A 20,027-nucleotide genomic window follows, 5' to 3' on the forward strand; every position below is an offset into this window, starting at 1 on the left:
ACCGTTAAAGCTCATTTTGGAATCCACCTCATGCATCCCTGTGTCCTTACCCATGGCATTGGACTTTGAGGGCCAGAACAGCTTAGATCCCTGCGCAGATAGCATGATAAAACAACCCACAGATAAGCTACTAATGCTAGAGGTGGCTCGCAGTTGTGTTCCTCCGTGCGCCGCAATGAGAAAAGAGAATCGGTGATATCATACTGATACGGCACGCTAAAGACTATGTGTTTTTTTCCCCCACGCAGGTGGATGTACAATCAATAAAATGGATTAGCTGCAAAGGTATGTATAAAGGTTATCGGCCAGTTCTCCTGCATGAACACACTGGCGACCCCACAAAACAATTTCGTAATGTGTCGAGCTATTTCTTCATAGAAAATCTGATTAGGTTTTGCCCAGACTAAAAATTGATTTGCAGGGGTGTACATTACCAAAGGAAAAATTGCTCCTGCTATGCGAGACGCTATAAGAATGGAATTGTTTTAACTCTATTCTCTCGAGGGTATCATGGTAGCAGTCAGGGTTGTATGTTTTTCTTCTACTGCCATGTCCTTTCTTCCTCCACAGTTTCCCAGAGTATGATCATCTCCTCTCTCCCTCAGTGCATCAGAGTTTCACCTAGACTCACTTTCACTTGTTTAGTTCCACTCGCCGCAGTCCTGTGTCAACCCTCAGAGAGACTTTAGCCGTGTGGTTTTCCATCACGCTGACTGACGATCTAAACACCCCTCCACCCCAGTGATTCTTCTATCGCTCTGCCTCCATCTCTCCTTCTTGCTCACTCTCTCTGTCACACACACACACACACACACACACACACACACACACACACACACACACACACACACACACACACACACACACACACACACACACACACACACACACACACACACACACACACACACACACACACACACACACACACACACACACACCGTACTTGTACGTACAACGTACTAAACGTACTACTACTACGTATACGTATACTCTGTGGGATGTGACAGAAATTGCCCTCTCTCCAGCTCTTAGCTTTTGTCTCTGATTATCCCTGCACACACACGACCCCCTACATCCTCTCCACACACTCTTCTCAACCTGCTCCAGGATCTTGTGTGTGTATATGTGTGTGTGTGTATGGGGGGGTTGACTCTGACCAATGGCATCCAAAAGCAGGGCTTTATCCTGAAGCACACTGACAATGCTTTTCACACCTACTTACCACAGCAGAGATGGGGGCGGTGGGCTGCATCATACCCAGGCCTTAAAAGCAAGGCTAAGGGCTTTTAGAAGACACACAGAATGGACTCTTTAATTACTGACTAAAGATCCTGCAGTAGATAAAAAAACCTAGCAGAAGCTTATTTTCATATCCGCAGAATTTTTCAATGAATATAAAAACGGTCATTGATTATGCCGTTAAGGCAGGGGGAAGTTAAGAAGGGAAATATAAAGTACATATAATCACATTAACTTGCAGTGATTAATGTAATAAAATGTGATCTTCTCTCCCCATCTGTACTGAACACATTCAGTACTGCGGAGACATGCTCCAAATATTAACAAGCCGCTCCTCAAAATCCACATAAGTAGTAAGTTCTGTGTTTGAAGAAATCTGCAGAAGCAATGCAGATATAATGTTCTTCTACAGTACAAGACAAAAAAATACCCATATTGGCTTTTGATGCCTGTGCACTTTGTATGATATCTTATGAAAATGTATTGTACTTTTTCATACGTTACCCTACAAATGTCCAGCAACACGTGTCAATTTTAGCTTGGTAAATGCATGCTACATTTCCAAAATAACTTCTTTCTTCAAAGGAAACAACTTGCTTAGGTTTATACGGTGGCCGACAAGTGCAAACGCGCTACAGCGCCCCAAAACATTTCCATTAGGAGAAGCATGCTGCAGCTTCAAAAATGATTAAATAGTACTCAAGCGTTTTGTATTTGCAGCGTTTTACTCATGCATCGCTTTCAGTAAACACTGTGCATGTTTTGTCAAGTTGGTGAAGATGTTTCATTATTTCACATGTTTTGGCGCATTTGTGGTTTTATATTTGCATCGTTCTTGAAAGTGCAGCGCGTTTCTCTAAATCAAAGTATTTTTGGCTATTTGGCGTTTGCACCTGTCGGCCACCGTAGGTTTAGGCAACAAAAGCCTGGTTAGATTTATTTAAAAGATCTAGGGAAAATACATAAGAAGCTAAATGGAAAGTTAGACAAGACAACGTTTGGTTAATATGTTAACCAAACGTACACTTCCTGGTTCACAAATACATTGAATTCCATACAATTGATTATACACAAATCACAGTGCAGTATAGCCTCGAACAGTACATGAAAGCAGCCTGAATATTTACATTGAAAGTGACTATATGTGGGCCTTCACTCCCAGACCCACATTAGGCCTTCCTGCTTGATCAATACCGAAGCATTCCACATCATTGATTATACAATTATAGAGAAGTGAAATCTGTGACACGCTCTCATGTAGAAGCATTAACCAATAGAGCCAGCAGTGGAGACTGAGAGGAGGGAAGAAGCGTCCTCTTCACTCACAGTTTCTTTTTTCTCCTTTTTTTTTTAAACGTGCTGCTTAAAGCGAGCTCCGTGTAGTCCAGGTACTTCACTCAGATGATTATAATGCCACGAGGGTGCAATACATCACTCTTATTAGCCACACTGGAGCACAATGGTATCATAATTAATGGTCGCAGCAGGATTGAACGCTGCCCTGACATGGAAAAGTGGGCCTACTTAAGCTCTACAAGGCATTTAAATATGCAGAGTGAATGGCACAGCCCAAACCCTCCTGCTCTAAGGACAGCCCACGCTCATTAGCCTGACACCTTCCGTGGCATTGATACAAGGACGGGCGGCAATACTCACAACACCAAGCACATACTCGAAAAATATGCATGTAACAAAAGCTTCTAAATACAAGGTGGAAAAATCCTCATCAGTGCTCATCACTCCTTTTACGTTTTCCTCCCTGCATTGTGGTTTTTGTCTTAAGGCTTAGTCCACGCTGAAAGCAGATGGACATATATGTGTCAGCAGCCATTATTCAAATGTTTGGTAATGGCGCCCGGTCTGTGCTCGCATGTGTTCGCAGTGAATGTGGCAGAGTGGGGTGTCTGGTGCCTGTGCTATATAGTGTCTAGCACGGGGAAAGTGGCTACGCGGCGGGAGAACAATGCACATAAAAGGCTGTCGGAGGAAGCGTCTGGAGCTGACGTCTTTCACAAGGCTCTGAATGGAGCAGCAGCACAAGTGTGTGTGTGTGTGTGTTAAATGCTTATGAGTGAGACAGCACAAGAAGAAAAAAAGGGGAGGAAACGCCCTCTTGGATATGTTTGAGGACAGAGAAATAAGAGTGTCTTGAAATTATTGCATGTGCATGAATGCTCCTAAATACATGTGTGGGATGCTTAAGTCCTCTCAGATTGCCATATGATTTGGATTTCGCTGTCCTTAACCCACCACGCGCTCTATCCCTCCTCCTCTGCTATGCATAAACCCATCTTTGTAACTTCGGCACAATTGCTAATGTGGAATCTTCAGCAAAAGACACGCTGCCAAACGCCTAAAACCCGCCGCTCCTCTGCACCCGGCTCACTCCAGCCTGACCGTACTGGAGTTATCGCGTGGCTCAGTGCAATCAATTATTGTTGCAGTGGAATCATTAATAATTTCCTAATGAAAACGATTCTGTTGATCTGTTGTCTTTTAATTAAACATAATTAGTCGGCGGCTCGGAGCTGTGGTGGGGACTCCTTTAGGGTACAATTTTGTTTTAATACACTGATAATGAAATTTTTACATTGTGTCAGTTGTTTAGTTATTATTCAGTCACACTATTTCGCTATGTTCCCAGATAACAGATAATAACCCCTCGCACCTCCTATTCGCCACAGTCATTTCGAAAGAGGAGGGTTAAAATGAACAATTACATTTTGAACTGTAAGAGTCCTCTCCTCTCGCTGTTTCATGCCTTTACGGTTTCATTTCTAGTGGGAAAAACACTCAAAAAGCTAATTGTAATCTGGTTTTATTATTATTATTTGAAAAAGAGTCAAATAGATACTACATCTGTCCATGCAGGTCATGCTAGTTCATGCTATGCCTCAGAGGTCTGGAGCTCTGGAGCAGTGGAAGGAGGTATAAAAAAAGGATCTGATTGTGAGGACTTAGAGAATATGAAATAGTACAAAGACACAGCGACTTGGCTAATTCGGCACAGTCCGGGCTTATGTAAAAACGGCCTAGTTACATTGGTCAATTTCTGCACGAACAATGGGATAAGTTGCTCTGGAGACTTATTGGACATGCTTTATCTGAATGTGGTCTGGCTTAAGAGGCTTACATTTGAAAAGTTTAGGTGACCTCTGAATAATGCCACATAATGTAGTCACATTCACTGTGTATAGTTTCAATGGGCTCTGATATCAGGTGACAATGGGGGTAAGCACAATGAGAGCTCGCACTGAGGATGAATGAAGTCATGTATTGTACTTTAGACCTAAAAATGACACTTCAACCGTGCACTCAGATCTGATTGTGTTTGATTCCAGCCAGTTATAGAGTAGAGAGGTTTTATCTAAGGGGAATGTAAAATACTGCAGGAATTTATAATGTCTTCAATCATTTTGTGTTGAAAGACAATTATGCTTTGCGTTAAGATTCGCTGGATTTTTTTAAATGCACACATTTCAATGTGTAAGGTGGTGATATTCTGGATTTTTGTTAACTAATCCTATATAAAAGATGTACAAAGTCAACTAATGAGTAGGGCTGGGCAATACAACATTAATATATCAATATTGTAGTATGACGAGATAACTGTATTTGTAATATTGTAATATAGCTTCATTCTTGGTATTTATAAACAATAAGAGAAATGTGTGGGAGAGAAACTTTGGGATTTTAGCCTTTGCAGACTCTTCAGGAGAATAATAGGACCTCCTTAAGACCAGATATATCCTTTAAAAGCTGGACTTGCATCATGGGCATGGTCAAATTTGCTGAAATTATTCCAATCAAGCAGGTCTGCAGCCTTTAAACAAAGACACTGTAGCGCGTTCAACTGGAAGAGAGGAGAACAAATATCAAAATGGCGCTGAATTTCTTTTTTTTCGGACAAACTGCTCCTACTTTCCAGCTGCATTGTTTATCAATCTGTTGTTGAATTCTCTACAGGTTTCTATCTGTCATTCTTCCTTCCTTCTCTCTACCTCCACCTTTTCAGTCTCCAGCGTTACTGTAACACATAATTACTCTGCAGACTTGCCGCCTGTTTCTATAACTTCAGGGGTTCAAAGAAGCTGTCGGAGTGTGGAGGAGAGCATTGTGGGAGTTCCAGGTGGATTTCTCGATAATGAGTTAGTGCGGTAGTACAGTTGAGAGTTTTAGTAATGGCTCGCTGCTAAGGCTCTTCCTCTGAGTTTTAATGTAAAACAAACAGGGCCGTGCTGACAGCCTGGGAAAAACAGATACTGCACTTTTCCACTTCCTCTTCAGGGCTACTCATTTTAAGAATTAAAAGAAGAATTTATAGTCATGAAACGGCGCTGTGCATCCTAATTTGGGATATTTAAATACCTCTCTGGGGCTTCTCATTTCTATAAATGGGTATAATGTGCAATACTTTCTGGATAACATGACACAGAACAGATTATCAGGAGGAGATGAGTTCTCTGGTAGGTTTGTAGGATCCCAAAAATAGGTACGGAATTTATATTTGACACTGTAGGGTTAGCTTGATGACCAGAGGCGCCCTGTGGGGGCCCTGAACACACCTCCCTGCTGCTTGTTACACACTCCACTGCATGTATTATACATAACAGCCTCCTGGAACACGACTCTCAGAGGAATCAGTTTGCTGAATCCTGTCCTCTCCACATATTTCTCCCTGAATGACAAGTTTCGGGGATTGTGCAGAAATGTAATGCAGAAATCACAGACAGAACAGCCCAACAGTAAGCTACAGCCACTCAAACCAATCACCGGTCCTTACTTAGAGATACTCCCCCATAGATTCACTCTGGCGTGCATCCAAAGAGAGCTGCCACTATCTTTGCAGGCAGCCTTAAAGAAGACCAGTGAAAGGTAAGCCAAAGCATATTCTGCGAGCATACTGTGTATTGAGATATTCACTGTTTTCCATAAGTAACCAGGGAGCAATGTAGCAGCCTGCAGCCCTGGGGTGAAGATATAAACAATCTGGGCTGAAGCTCCGAGAGGCGGGAAGAAAGTTTTCTGTCGGACTCTTAGGAGCTTTTGCCAGTGTCGACACGATAAACACAACTCAAGCGCCGCTTCAAAGCGGAAGTGGAATTGAATTTAACAAAGATTTGATATTTGCAGCAGACTCAGAAGTTCATTTTCAATGTCACCTCCAGAGGCGGCCCACACATGCAGATCGTAATGTTTGAAAGGGCGCTGAAGAAGAATGAATGGAGTGAATCATTGTGGACACAAGAGTCAAACGGCTGAACAGCATCAAACACTTTCTGAACTTACTCCAAGTCCACCTGAAATGGGAAAAAAAGTTGACAGGAGCTAAAATGTTGAAAAATGTGGGATAGAGCGCAGAGAAAAAACGGGCACCAAACCAATTTATCTAAAGCTTTGCGGTAAAGTTGCTACAAAGCTGAGTCAAGTATGGAATCACACAGTATCATTCTTTCCCCCTGGTTGTATCATCATGTATTACATTTTTTATATTAATTGTAGCATTCATTTTAAAGGGGCTCTATTATGCTCATATTTGTATTTTGTGCCTCTACTGTGACATATTTCCATACTTTAATGTTCAAAAAACCTCTTTTAACCCTCTGTCTGAAACCAGAGCTCAGTCTGCTCTAATTGGTTAGCAAGTCGACTGTTTTGTGATTGGTCAACCACTTAGAGATGTCCCGCCACTTAGCCTATCACCAACAATGTGTCTGAGCGCGAGCCAATAGAAGTGCAAGTGTTACGTAGTGATGTTATAATGTTTAAGAATGATTAACCTTATAAATATTCTATTACTATAGAAACATTTACAGAAATCAATTGTGTTTAATGTGTACTATACATTTTTTTTGCTTAGCAATGGTACAACTACTGTATGAGATGACCGGAGATATTAAACTTCTACTCCGAGATTTAAATTAAATGAATTCTTCTTTGTATGCGTGCGAAGATCCTTGTGGGGGATTTACTGTAATGAACTTATGCAGTACAACACAGAACAACTCTCACAAGGGGACGTCTGGAGATGTTATTGTGAATAATTGAATAAGGTCAAACTGAAAGTGACAAACAAAGGAGCTGCCAGTGATATGCAGCTGAGGTGATGATGCTGCATGTGATGTTATCTCCAGCGTATGAAGAGTGGAGGAAATTCTTCTTCTTCTTCAAAAGAAAAAAGAGAAATCCTGTTATTGCCCGTTTTTCTTGTCTCATACAGTCCGTGTGTGAGCAGGAAGATTAGAAGATTTTAAAGAAGTGCATAATCTTCTTTCAGAGCTTATCAAAACTTTAATGATTTGGTGATAAAGAGCACAAAGTTAAGTAGCCGGTTAAGAGGATAACTCCACAGTGCAGTCTAGTGATTAGTAGATGAGAATTGGGAGACTGAAAATCCGGGGTTGCAAATCCCACTCCTGCCACTTATTCACTTTGAGGGAGAAGAAGCTCCATTTCAGCTTTGGGGGGGTATTGTCACAGGGTAATCATTTTTTGAAAAGTGATAAATGGAACCCCCTTTTTCCCTTCAGCCTTTTTGGAATCCAAAACACATCTTTATTTATTTTGCTGTGTCTCTTTGGTTAACACCCGTCAAGACCCAATTATAGCTGCAGAAGCCTTGTGCTTTCATGGGAAGTGAAGCTACACACACTGCAGTGACAGGGCTGTGTGCATCTCTGCAATCTGCAACAAACCTCTACAGATCCATGTTGGGCCATCTTTTAATGAGGGTTTGCCGGACACAATGCGGCAGATTGAGGAGTTTATCGTAATGACAGCGGGTCATTTGTGCTTTAAGGCTGAAGGCTGGATAAACAACAGGGATTTTCCTGACAGATATGATGATATTCCCTTCCACTTATTTACATAAATCCATTCCTGAATGTCTGATTTATGAAAGATGTAAAGATAAAGCTCTGCTGAATTAGCGAGGGAACAAATGAAGAGAGCCCATCTCCACAACTTTGCTATCTGCACCGAGATAGGGATTCACTTAGTATAAAAGAGAAGGGAAAAAAGGGGGGCATTAATTACCTTGTGAAATCTAAAGACCATTAACTTTGTGTGTCAAGTGATGTTTCTCAGTTCCTAATCAGAGTTTTAGTGATATAAATTGCTCTTTGGAGTAAAACAGATATGGTGTGAGGCTTTTTTGTGTGTCCTTGCAGCTCTAATTATTTGTGTGTGACTTTGAGAAGCAAAAGGAGAAAGTAAAAAGGGAGACAGATGGAGAGAGTGGAGAGGATGGAGGATTGTCTTTGCTGCCGTGGCGTGGTGTGTTGCGCCGCGGAGAGATAACAGGATGCCGCCGCTTGCTTACCTTTGCAGTACACCACACAGTTGTTTTTGTTGTCTTCCGCTCCCTGCCAAGTCACATCCAGCAGCCACCTGGGGCCGGCGCTCAGCACCACCGGGACCGTGCTCTTCGTCTTCTGGACGGGGACAGATAACACACACTAATCATTTGCTTATTTTGGTGATTAAAGAAACATTAATAACCACTGAGTTACGCTCTTCCAGGCTCTGAATGGCCACAAACAGACCATTTCAGAAAGTATACACCATGCATCGCCTTTTTTTTTACAGGGAGGATTTGAGAATCAGGGAAGGCTTTGTGTGTGTGTGTGTGTGTGTGTGTGTGTGTGTGTGTGTGTGTGTGTGTGTGTGTGTGTGTGTGTGTGTGTGCGTGCGTGCGTGCGTGCGTGCGTGCGTGCGTGCGTGCGTGCGTGCGTGCGTGCGTGTGTGTGTGTGTGTGTGTGTGTGTGTGTGTGTGTGTGTGTGTGCGTGCGTGTGTGTGTGTGTGTGTGTGTGCGGTATAGTAGTTGGAGTGTGGAAAAACGGGTGTATCAAAGAGGGGGAATAACAATCCAGGATTTATTAATCATGAGATCTCTTAGATTAACTTCTTATTATCCTGAAAAAAGTCAGAAATCATTCGGTCATTTTGGTGATTAAAGAAACATTAATAACCACTGAGTTACGCTCTGAATGGCCATACACAGACACTTTCAGGAAGTATACAACCCAAGTCCCCCTTTTCCTTTTGAGAATCAGGAAAGGTTTTGAGAGAGTGTGTGTGCTGTACATGTAACATGGTGACAAACGGGTATATCAAAAAGGACGAAACCCAATCCAGGATTCATCATGAGATCTCCTAGATCAACTTCTAAGGTGTCTGGGAATTATGAAAAAAGGAAAGAAAGAAGGAAGAAAAAGCTGGTGACTTTCAGAGAGAGGGAAGCGAGTGTTCAGCGGTGAACTTTGGGCGCATTGTGCCTTGCTATCGCCAGGATCTCACTATTTCCTGAAACAAGCAGGGAAGAATTTAAAGAATCAGTATCCATTTCAAAGGCCAATTGAGGTTAGGGTTTTTATAATATGCCTAAAAAAATTATTCTGAATGTGTAAGGTCATTTTTCTCCTTGGTCAGAGGTCAAACGTGGTGTTTTATCCCCTTCGGAAAGGAATAAAATAAAAGAGGGAGATAGAGTGCAAGGTCCAGCACAGTAAACTCACATGCTGCAGTGTCACAGAATGGTCGTTCTCTATTCATCCTCATGATTTGGTTTTATTTTGGTGTTGCAAATTGGTGATGTTGTGGGGCTGGTGGGTACATCTTACTCAAAGGCAAAATCTCAGTATTTCAAGGCCATTACTTTTGAACCCCGGGGCCCTCCTTCATTAGGGTGTTACAGAAATAGTTTAGCTACGAGAAAATGGGTTGGGGTGCAATCTTTATTTCTTTTTTCCATCTGAGGCAGGCAGCGACAGGACGCTGTCCATCTGCCTAATGCAACAGAAAAATACTAGTCCTCTCTGGCGCTTTTCACTTATTGCTCCCCCGCAAAAGGCAACAACCTTCAAGGATAAATGCAAATGTCACTTGAGCATGTTAAAGGTCTGAATTGGCACCGATATGCACAAGAGATGAGCACTGTGCTCCGGCAGTGCCCCCTCCTCCTCTTCCTCCTCCTCCTCCTCCTCCTCCCCCTCATGCAGCCCATTTCTCTTTTTCATGAACTCTATCTTGTCTATGGCTGGAGGACTTAATTTTTTTTGCATTATTTACAAAAACATCTCTGTGAGATAGCAATCTGTTTTGATGTTGTGTGCAAATGAAGGCAACAAATGCAGACGCTAAATAAAGACAGATTTCTACACATAAATATCTATATCTATACATAGCAGTGCACATTGGCAAGCGTCGCTGCCAAACTGATCAAACACAGACAGTAAATTGTGTCTGTTGATATTCTTATTCCTTCTCCTGGCATCTTCTTATCCCGCCCTGGCAGCAGATGAGACGGAGAGGGGACCTCTATAATTTAAGTCATCCTCCATTTCACATTTCAAATTAGCCTCACAATAAAGTCTTCTATCTGGCTAACCTGAAAATCTCACACCCCTGTCAAAGGAGCAGAGCAGACCAGGCCGATTGTTGCTAGGACGACTATCTGAAATGGGAATCAGATTAACCCTTCCTTAGATCTGCAGACTGGAGCCATCTCTTATTCAGCAGCGAGAGGCCTCTCCGCCGTCCCTCTGAGCCTCTGGGAATTCATGATATTCCAGCTGCTCTTAATGTAGCCAACAGGGACAAAACACCACACTAACCACACATCTTCCCATTGTTAGAGTGTGTTAGAAATCATTACAGCAATCACAATTGTTCCTTTGCTGAGAAAGAAACTTTAAAAAATGCATATTATGTATTATTTTTGATGTAATTGTTAATAGTTTTTTTTGTTGTGAACAACAGCAACAACCCATGACAGCGCCTCAGTGCAGCAGATTTACATAATGCATCGATCGTGACAATGGTGGCCTATGTGCTTTGTAAGAATGCTGCATGTACCAGACGTCACTCAGACAAAGAAATGCAGAAAGCACACAACATATTAGGGATTAAGACACAGAGTGGCATCAGTGCAGGGGCGGGGGCTCTGCGAATGCAAATGGAAACATTTGTACAACCGGATCAGTTGGCCTAAGTGGCCGCGGCCAGGAGAAATGCAGACTGACAAGCAGAACATTTATTTCCCTGCAGCGGGGAGGATAAACAAACTCCTCTTCACGAGCAGGGGGATGTGACGTATGGAAGCTCTTTCCTGCCTTACACAGTACTGAGAGCGAGTTTGTAAAATATGCTGACCCCTATTGGATGTTAAATATGCCACAAATCTGTGTAAATGTCTGAATAACACTGAATATATTCCTGATTTGAACACATCTTTAGGTATTTTGACAGGTATTCAAATAAAGAGATATTAGAAGAAAGACTACTTTGAATGGGTAAGAAAAATAAGTAAAACATTTTACAATGAAACTTCATGTTACTTACATTAAGAAAATATATTTGTATATTGCCTGTTTTCTGAAATATTATGTTTGAATATGCAAAGGAGGTTTAATGTTTAATATAGTAAACTTACAACCAGCCACAAAAAGACAACATAAAAAATGAAAACAACATAAATATGTATTTTAGCTGTTTTCTAAGCACTGTTCTGAAGAAGACTTGTTAAGCCACAAACATGAAATAAAAAAATGTACCAGTGCAAACATGCAAAGTAGGCATTATCTGATTAATAATTATGGTGACTTTAAGATAAATCTATACACACACAAAGACAAAGTTGTTAAAAAAAACAAATAACATTTCTATTTTGGATGTTTTCTTTCCACCTATCTGAATGAAGACATGTAAGCAAAACATTTCCAGATGTCTCAAAATGGACCAGAGCATGAAAAAGGCCCTGACATGTTTTTTTCCTGTAGTCTCTGGCCTTAGAGAACAAGTATATATGAGTTTAGTTTATAGAGATACAGTGTTTAATATCAGTTGCCACACTATCATCCCTGTCAGAGCCTGTAAAAATACTCCTCTGGCCTTCCTGTCTGTGTACTGTGTTACGGTTTATCCACCCTCTGCCTTCACTCCACTGGTTTCAATACCCTGCCGCTATTTCTATTATTTTTTTCTGAGCTGTGTTACCGTTGCTCGTGTAAGAGATACAGTGACCAAAACAGTGTAGTCAGCGAGGAAGTGATTACAAACTGATGCTCCAAATTCGCTATAAAATGAAAATCAATATTTCCACAAGTTGCTGCAACATAAAAGATAACCTTCATTGATTTTTCTAGACTTAGGCCTCTGTGATAAAATCTAATATAAATTTTCAGCCACACGGATTTGGATCAGAGCGGAGCAGAGGCTGAACGATAAGTTCCGCGCACATCTCTCAGAGTTGGATTTTTTCTCCCTCCCCCTTTTCCCTCTTCCAAGGCAGGGCTGTACTATTTATAATTGGCCCTGTGTGAGCAAAAGCTTCTATCAGGAATCTGTTCTAATTTTTATTACTGAGAAGCTAAAGCCTGTTCCAGATAATTTGGAAATTTCAGGGGAATTGTGATAGAGCTGATGGCACAGCCGGACTGACTCCAGAAAGGAGCTAACCTGTAATAGCCTCTGTGGCTGCGCTGATTAAATGTTGCCATAGATGAAAGACCTGCCATCACCGCAATAAATTAACCAATCACACAAATCCCAAGTCGCTACTAATCCCTCCTTGATACCATGATCCTCTGATCAGCTGAAGGAGGTGAAGAAGAAAGTGGCTTGTGACACTCAGCCTTCCTCTAACTCCCTGCTTCCCTGTGTAAACAACAAGCTAATGATATCACTGCTGACCATTTCACCACCACTGGCTACTCTTAACCCGCTTCATGGTCAGGGCAGGTGAAATCGATACGGACCTTGGTGGGAATGATTATTTTCCTCATGGCTTTTTTTCTTCTTCCCCCCACCAAGGTCACTGACTGGCACTGTGTCCGTCTTGATCCCACAGCTGCAGGATTTAGACAACTGGGAGATCAAAACCACTCCGTCTGAATATCTCAACATGTTCGTTGGCTTTATATATCAAGCTTTCAACATCCACTCGGTATAAAGAAGTTCTTTTTTTAGACAAAAACACAATTAGAATTATGTTACATCTTTTCAATATTGCATTATTTTTGTGTTTCCAAATAAAGCATTAGTTTTGACAATTGATTTACAGAAACCCTAACCCTAATGTGGCATAGTCATTTATTCAACTTCAAACATAATGTTGTTAAATTAGATTACATGTAAAGTTGAATGCTTGTTACATATACAAAGCTTTCTTTCTTTTTTTTGTTTTCTTTCGACAAATACACTTGAATTCCATCCCCTACATTACATTTGACCCCGTGTTAGCATGGTCACAAACAATTTGAAAGCGCCATGTCCTTTCAGATGATACCAGCCGTAGAAAACAAGCTTATGTATTGGGTTATGTCAAGTCTATATGTTCTCTGTTTCTAACATGGGAGTGAGGATAAAGGATTTGTACCTGTTTTACCAGTCAGTTTACAGCAGACAGCACACTCACACCTTGATAACGTCCATTGCAATTAGTTGTTCACTGCGATGAAACAAATTGCATGTGGTCAACTGGAAATTTCATTAAGGGAGATTTTCCTCTAGCCCTCGTTATCGCTCTGCGTATTAATATTTTCTTAGCCTCAAGGATGGATGGGTTGCAAGGGTCTTTTTGTTGAATAAAACAGCCAACCTCACAGTCTCCCACCGCTACCCAAAGCTGTGCATATGCTTAGTGAGGTGCTATTTCACTGCACCCTGAAATAAGATTCTCGGTCAACAACCTACATAAAGTGAGAAATACTCTCATTCCTCAAGTCTGCCTTTGTGTCATTTCCCCCTCTCCTAAATGGTCATGGTTACATCTGCTGAAATGAAAAGATACCTCTATTCTGCTTTCATTCCTCTCCCTCCCCCCTTCTCTCTAGGGCTATAGCATCTGCTATTGGGAGACTAAATAACAGAAATATGCAGGAATTGCACACTAATTCCCGTTAGAGATAGATCTTGGCTGGTGCCCTGTCATAAATCAGAGAATTTCGATATGAAATGAGGCAAGCTGCTCTAATCATTTCTGCATTTCAAATTGGATCACTGGCTCAATCGCTTGGCTTTTAAACTGCTTGCCTAAGAGCAAATGTGAGGTGGGAGATAATTCAGCTGAAATCTCTGCCTGCTCTGTGCAGCAGTTAGTTTACTGCTTGAGTGCAAGAGAATGCTTTTTTCTTTCTTCCCCTGGCCCATCTTTTTCTTTTCAACTTTGTTAAATTGACTTTTCATTTTAAAATCGATTAAATTGAGAGAGTCACTGCTGTTCCCCCGGAATCTTTAAAGGGACACCCATCACTGTGCGCATGTGCCTTTATTTGGCTGCTGCTATCATGGCGGCGCTTTGGGGAATAAATATTTTCTCATTTAAATCACCTTTTATCCTGCTGACTGGACTGTAAGCATCAAAGTTCATGCGCTGCATTAGCTATTGCTCATTTCACTCCATTGAAATGCTCACTGGTTGTATTTGTATTGACTGTGTGGCATGATGACTGTATGCTCAGTTGCTTGTATGAGAAATAAGGCAGACTACTGATTGGTATTGATTAAGGAGCCATGCTAAATGATTAGCTGCACATCCTTAAACATTTATTTGAGTTATTATTTTAAACCAAATCTGCTGCCTATAAAAACAGGGAGGAGAAGAGAGCAAAGCTTTGGTGGGAAAGAGGGGGTACTCCATCCTCTATGCTCCATTCTTCAGGACCTTCAGGCACATTGAGGTGCTCCAACTCTAAAGCCAAACAGTTTAGTGTAAGCTGTACCTGCCCTGAAGACAAGTAACCCCTTTCTCCACCCTGCCTCCTTCCCTTTCCCATATTTGTGTCACCTTTCCTATCTGTTCCCTTCCAATAATTCCCTTTTGCTTTGATATGCTTCCCTTCTCTTTTCCTCTCCTTTCTTATTTTGCTGTCTTCATTTTCTTTTCCGTCCCCATTTTTTATTTCCTCCTCTCGTCTCCTCTCATTTCTAATTTTCTTAAATATTTGTACATCACATGCACTTGATTCAGTCCACATGGCATTTCCCTTCCCCAGCCCTTTAGCATCATACAAAAATGTCCCCAACTTTCTTTGTACTCATGAATATTTCATTTCACAATGTCTGTTCTGATACTATACATAATGTCCCTGGAACTATTTGAAGTAAACAAGAGGAAGCTGAATTTGCTTATGCATATTGCTCCAGGACTTAATCATATCTTGGAGGTATATATACACACGTGTACTCCTTGTGTTTGGCTTTGGTCAGGGGACAGAACACCCCTGTCGCTTCACTACTCACTGTTTGAATTACTCAAAATGTCCCATTTGAATTCAATTGGGGAGGACTTGTTTGATCTTTTGGCATGTAAGTTAGGGCCGACTCCCCGAGCAGTGAGGAGCTGTGTGAGGGAACATAATAGGGGAACCCGGAGCCGGTAATGTTCACCTGTATGGATATTACCATGGCCCCTGGGGGTCAAGGTGGCAGGTGGCGCATTCTCTGGACAGAAGCACTCTTTCTCTGTCAGGATGCGGATGGGGGGATTCTTTTTCAAAGAGGAAGAAAAAGGCGAACTCAGGAGTCGATCAGTCAATGGGGTCACAACAAATCCCTGCTCTCATAACCACACATGGAAGACTAGGATCAGTCAGAGGCAGTAAATAAAGTCAAACAATAAAATAGCAGGCATGATGCTTGAATAAAGCCCCTGACTTTAGATAAACCTCTGTGCCCCCCTTTAGGTATTGGATTTTAATATTCTTTTGAACTCCTCTCTCTTCTCTGGAGGAATTTCGTGATGCATTAGAATGGCATATATTGTATGTGATTTTATTTTTAATGAGTCTTTTTCACACTCAGAAACTGGGCTCTATTAATATAAAAGTGTACACAATCATAAATGCAATAAACAAAGTAGAACACATTTACAGAACAGAGAGGAGGAACATGAAATGCATCGCACATGTAACTAAACCGAACAAAGGTATCTTTGATTTGCATACCACCTGATCGTCTGCATATAGACGCAGCGTTCAATAGTTTGATCCCTGAGTGCACTTCAGAGAAATGGGGTCTGACTAAATCCCCCGTAAAAGACCAACAATATTTACACCAAGTTAAGTAAATAAGATAAAGATGGTGAACTTGCCCTGCGCTAAATGCATTAGACGTGAACTCTCTTATCAGAGTCTCAGCACACTGACTGTTAAAAGAGGGGTTTCTCGAGCTGGAAATGGTCTTTGTTACCCAATTAGTTTGCTGACGACCCCTTGGTATAATATTCCTGCTTTGACAGCCTCATACACATCCATCTAATGAGGTGCTGCTGGACCACCAGGAAGCTGTGAACACTGTCCAGACCTTCATCTCCTCCATCAGCTTTTCTTATCTTCAATGCTAACCTTTTTTCAGAACACTTGAGTTGTTCTGCTTGGTTGTTCATCCATTCGGAGTAGTTCTGACGGGGCTTTGTCTTCTGTAGGCCTGGAGCCAACAAGGCTAAGGATCAGAGTGCTAAGGCCAGGACAGGGGACGGCGAGGACTTATCAAGGTCCACCAGCGGGGGTTTGCCTCCCCGTAGGGTGGACGTCCTTCTTTTTCTGAAGGAGGTGAAGCAAGCAAAGCCTCTATGGTTCTCCACTTCCCTTGCCAATATGAGAAGAGGGAAAGAGAGGAGGGAAATTGCTGAATTCATATAAACGACAATGCTTTTCTTAGTCAAATAATATAGGATTTTGGCGATGTTTTAAAACCAATTTCTAACCACTGGCAAAAAATGAAGAACTGAAGCTTAACAATTTAAGAAAGGAAGCTTTATATTTCTGCAATCACAGCTAATAGAGCTATGGTCAGCCATCCACCTAGCACCAAACCCTGCTCTGAGCTCACTATCTTCTGGAATACCAAGACGACTATCAGTGCCTTCCAAACGGAAACAATCGAGGATTATCTGCACCACTTTCCAAGAAACTTGTTTCAACATATCACAAGTGCAGCCATGACAGTGACAGATTGCAAAGCAGCTGGCACCACTCAACTTTGTTTCACTTTTCTTTCTCTTTGCCTCATCTTCTTCCTCTTTCCTCTCGCGCCTTTGCTACAATAGATGTCTGTTGTGTATTGTAGTGTTAGATAATCATTCATTGGGGAAGACATATTGCGTACTGTAAAACAAGGCGCTATGTGTGAAGCCAGGGAGTTTTAAGCTTGACTATTGTTGCCTGTCGGACTAACATTCTGTAAAAAAACTAAAGGCTAGCTTAGCTTCTATCGCAGCTAAAGAAGCATCTCCCCAAATCTGCAGCAAGCGAGCAGTTGTTCAAATCCATGAAACTCTTGAGATAAGTGTTAGCGTGTGACTTGTTTAAGTGTTGCACTAAGCCAAATGGAACAGTTGTTCATGAATGTTAATGTTCATATCAAGCTGTTTACGATGTACAGAAAACATAAGCAGATACTACATCTCCTCAGTGTGACAGTTTGCTATGCACACTGTGTCGCTCCCTGTTTGGCTACTGGCAGACAGTTGGAAGGGGGGGGGACAGGGACCCCCGGCTCAACCCTCAGGCCCTGCAAGTGTGAAGAGGGGCCCCCCAGGACCCGGAGCCTCACTGAGGCTTTCAGCCGTCTCTGGTCCTGCTCTGCTGCTGCTGCTCCTGAGCAATGGGTGAACAACACTCTGCTGCAGGAAGACAGCTGCCTGTCTGTGAGGATCACTCCAGCGACATGAGCTATATTTTCTTACTCCCAAATCTGCAGAATAACTCACTGATCTTTTTGAATTAAGATTAAGAATGACTCAACACAGGCTTTATTAGCATTTGTCCGTTATCCCAGGAATTAAAATAAAAACAATAAATGTTTTCTAATGTTTCCTGGATACAGTAACTTAATATCAACATCAATACCTTTGTGTGAAGCCATATCACATCAGAAGTATTAGGATATTTTACTTAAGCAAATGTGATAATAAAACAATGAAATACGGAAATACAAGTTGAAGATAACATATTATGCTAATTTCCAGATTCTTATTTTGTATGATGTGCTTCTAACGTGACTTCGTTTACATGCTTTAATGTTGAAAAAGCCCAGTCAGCTCTGATTGGTTAACTGGCCGGCTCTGTTATGATTGGCCAACTGCCTATCACATACAAAGTGTTGGAGCGCTAGCCAATATTAGCGCAATATGTTACGTAGTGATGTCACTATGTTACTGAAGTAAACAAAGGAGTCAAATGGAGGCGTTTCAGGCAGGGGGGGGAGTGTGTGAGTGTGTGTAACACATACGTTTTTAAGTCAAACTACTGCATTGTATTTTAAAGGTTATTTTTTGTATCTGTAAAGAAACTGATCATAATAAAGTGTAGCAATATCTCCCTTTGAAATATAGTGCAGCTAAAGTATAAATTAGATTAAAGTTATTTTTGATCTTAAATAATATAAAAAATCTGTAGAGAAGTGGAAGGATTAAAAACAATACACTCATTTGTGTTTCTTAAAGAGAAAAGCTCAAAGAGAAAACCTCCGATCATCGTGATATGAGCAACAGCATTCATGAGAAATATTATCAAATAACAAAAAAACTACTGTCACTGGCAGGCGTGGTTTAAGTTTCAGAATCATTTCCTCAGAAATCTTTAAAAGAGTGCACACCAAGTTATGCTGCAACAGGTTCCCCGTCTTTATATGTGTGTAGATCTTGTCACTGCACCCTTGGCATGTTTGAGGAAAGCATGCAGCCATTGATTACAGTGAGCACAAAGCAATTCAGTGAGTCCTGCTCTGCTTATCAGGGACCTGCCATATCAGTTTGGGTAGTGGTGTTGTGATGTAAGGACAGCGAAATGTCAGGTTCACTTGTAGATCAAGTCAACCATGCATTATCTCTCAAACAGTGGGGCTGGGCTGTGGCCATAATAGCTCCGACTATAGCTGAGTGAGGGAGTGCCTCAGAGCTAACACATGGAGCTGTCGGCGGCAACGAGCTCCAGCCTTGCAGAGAAACCTTCAAAGTGCAGGCTTGGGAAATAAATATATATGCATCAATAAAGAAAACAATGCTAGTTAGTTCGCCACAACCCATTATCCATCTAACTCCCAAACTGACATCAATTTCATGTTGATCTTTGCAAAATAAAGCCCAGATTTATAAGGCTACTTGCTTTCATGTTTCCTCCTTTTTGGAATTTTAGAACATGAAAACCATCGATAATGCCATAGATAAATATATGGATGACACCGCGCGAGGGAAAGCAGGCCAGATAATTACCATTTTACCCATCTGAAGAGACCCCAGCCCTGATATTGGTTTAAACCCAAGAAATAATTGATGCATGCAATCACAAATTGGTTCTCCGCCTAAAATTTGGGCCCATTATTTCATTAGATGAAGCCACATTCTTTTGTGCCAAAATTATTTGTGTGTCCAACACAGAAATTCAAATCCTGTTAGTCCTGATAATGTCGAGCGTTTTCAAAACCATATCCGAGGCAGTGTGACTTACAGATAGAAAGCGCAGGCCACCTTTAAAAGCATAAATCAGAATGTTTCAAATTTTGTTTGTTTGTTTATGTGCATGCATATTTCAGAATGCCTATGTGTGTGTGCCATTTAGAAGCTATAGCTCCAGAGAGGCCCTATCCTGGGGTGCCTTCTTGCATATGTAATTGGATGTTACTGTAAATAATTGCCTGGGCATGTGCCAGTGTGATGATGGTGATGATTTGTGTGTGTGTCGGCTCATGTGTGACTGTATGTGTGTAGAACATGTGTGCATGGTTCTGTACGTATGTGTGTTTGTGTGTGTGCGAGCGCATCTGCCCCATCCGTACTCCACTC

At 41.6% G+C, this 20,027-nt stretch overlaps 1 protein-coding gene across 1 annotated transcript in view; it reads right to left on the bottom strand.

Annotated features, from left to right (window-relative positions):
- Nucleotides 1–8,563: 8,563 nt before the first annotated feature.
- Nucleotides 8,564–20,027, bottom strand: part of LOC104953554 (zinc finger protein ZFPM2-like) — a gene marked incomplete at its 3' end in the record, with an annotated part of 77,878 nt that continues 66,414 nt past the window's right edge. The window contains exon 5 of the mRNA XM_010780500.1: nucleotides 8,564–8,675. Within this exon, the coding sequence (XP_010778802.1) occupies nucleotides 8,564–8,675 (112 nt within the window). The remainder of the gene's footprint in view (nucleotides 8,676–20,027) is intronic.

This window comes from Notothenia coriiceps, unplaced genomic scaffold (assembly GCF_000735185.1).
Source record: "Notothenia coriiceps isolate Sejong01 unplaced genomic scaffold, NC01 NC01_scaffold00021980, whole genome shotgun sequence".
Classification (NCBI taxonomy): Eukaryota; Metazoa; Chordata; class Actinopteri; order Perciformes; family Nototheniidae; genus Notothenia; species Notothenia coriiceps.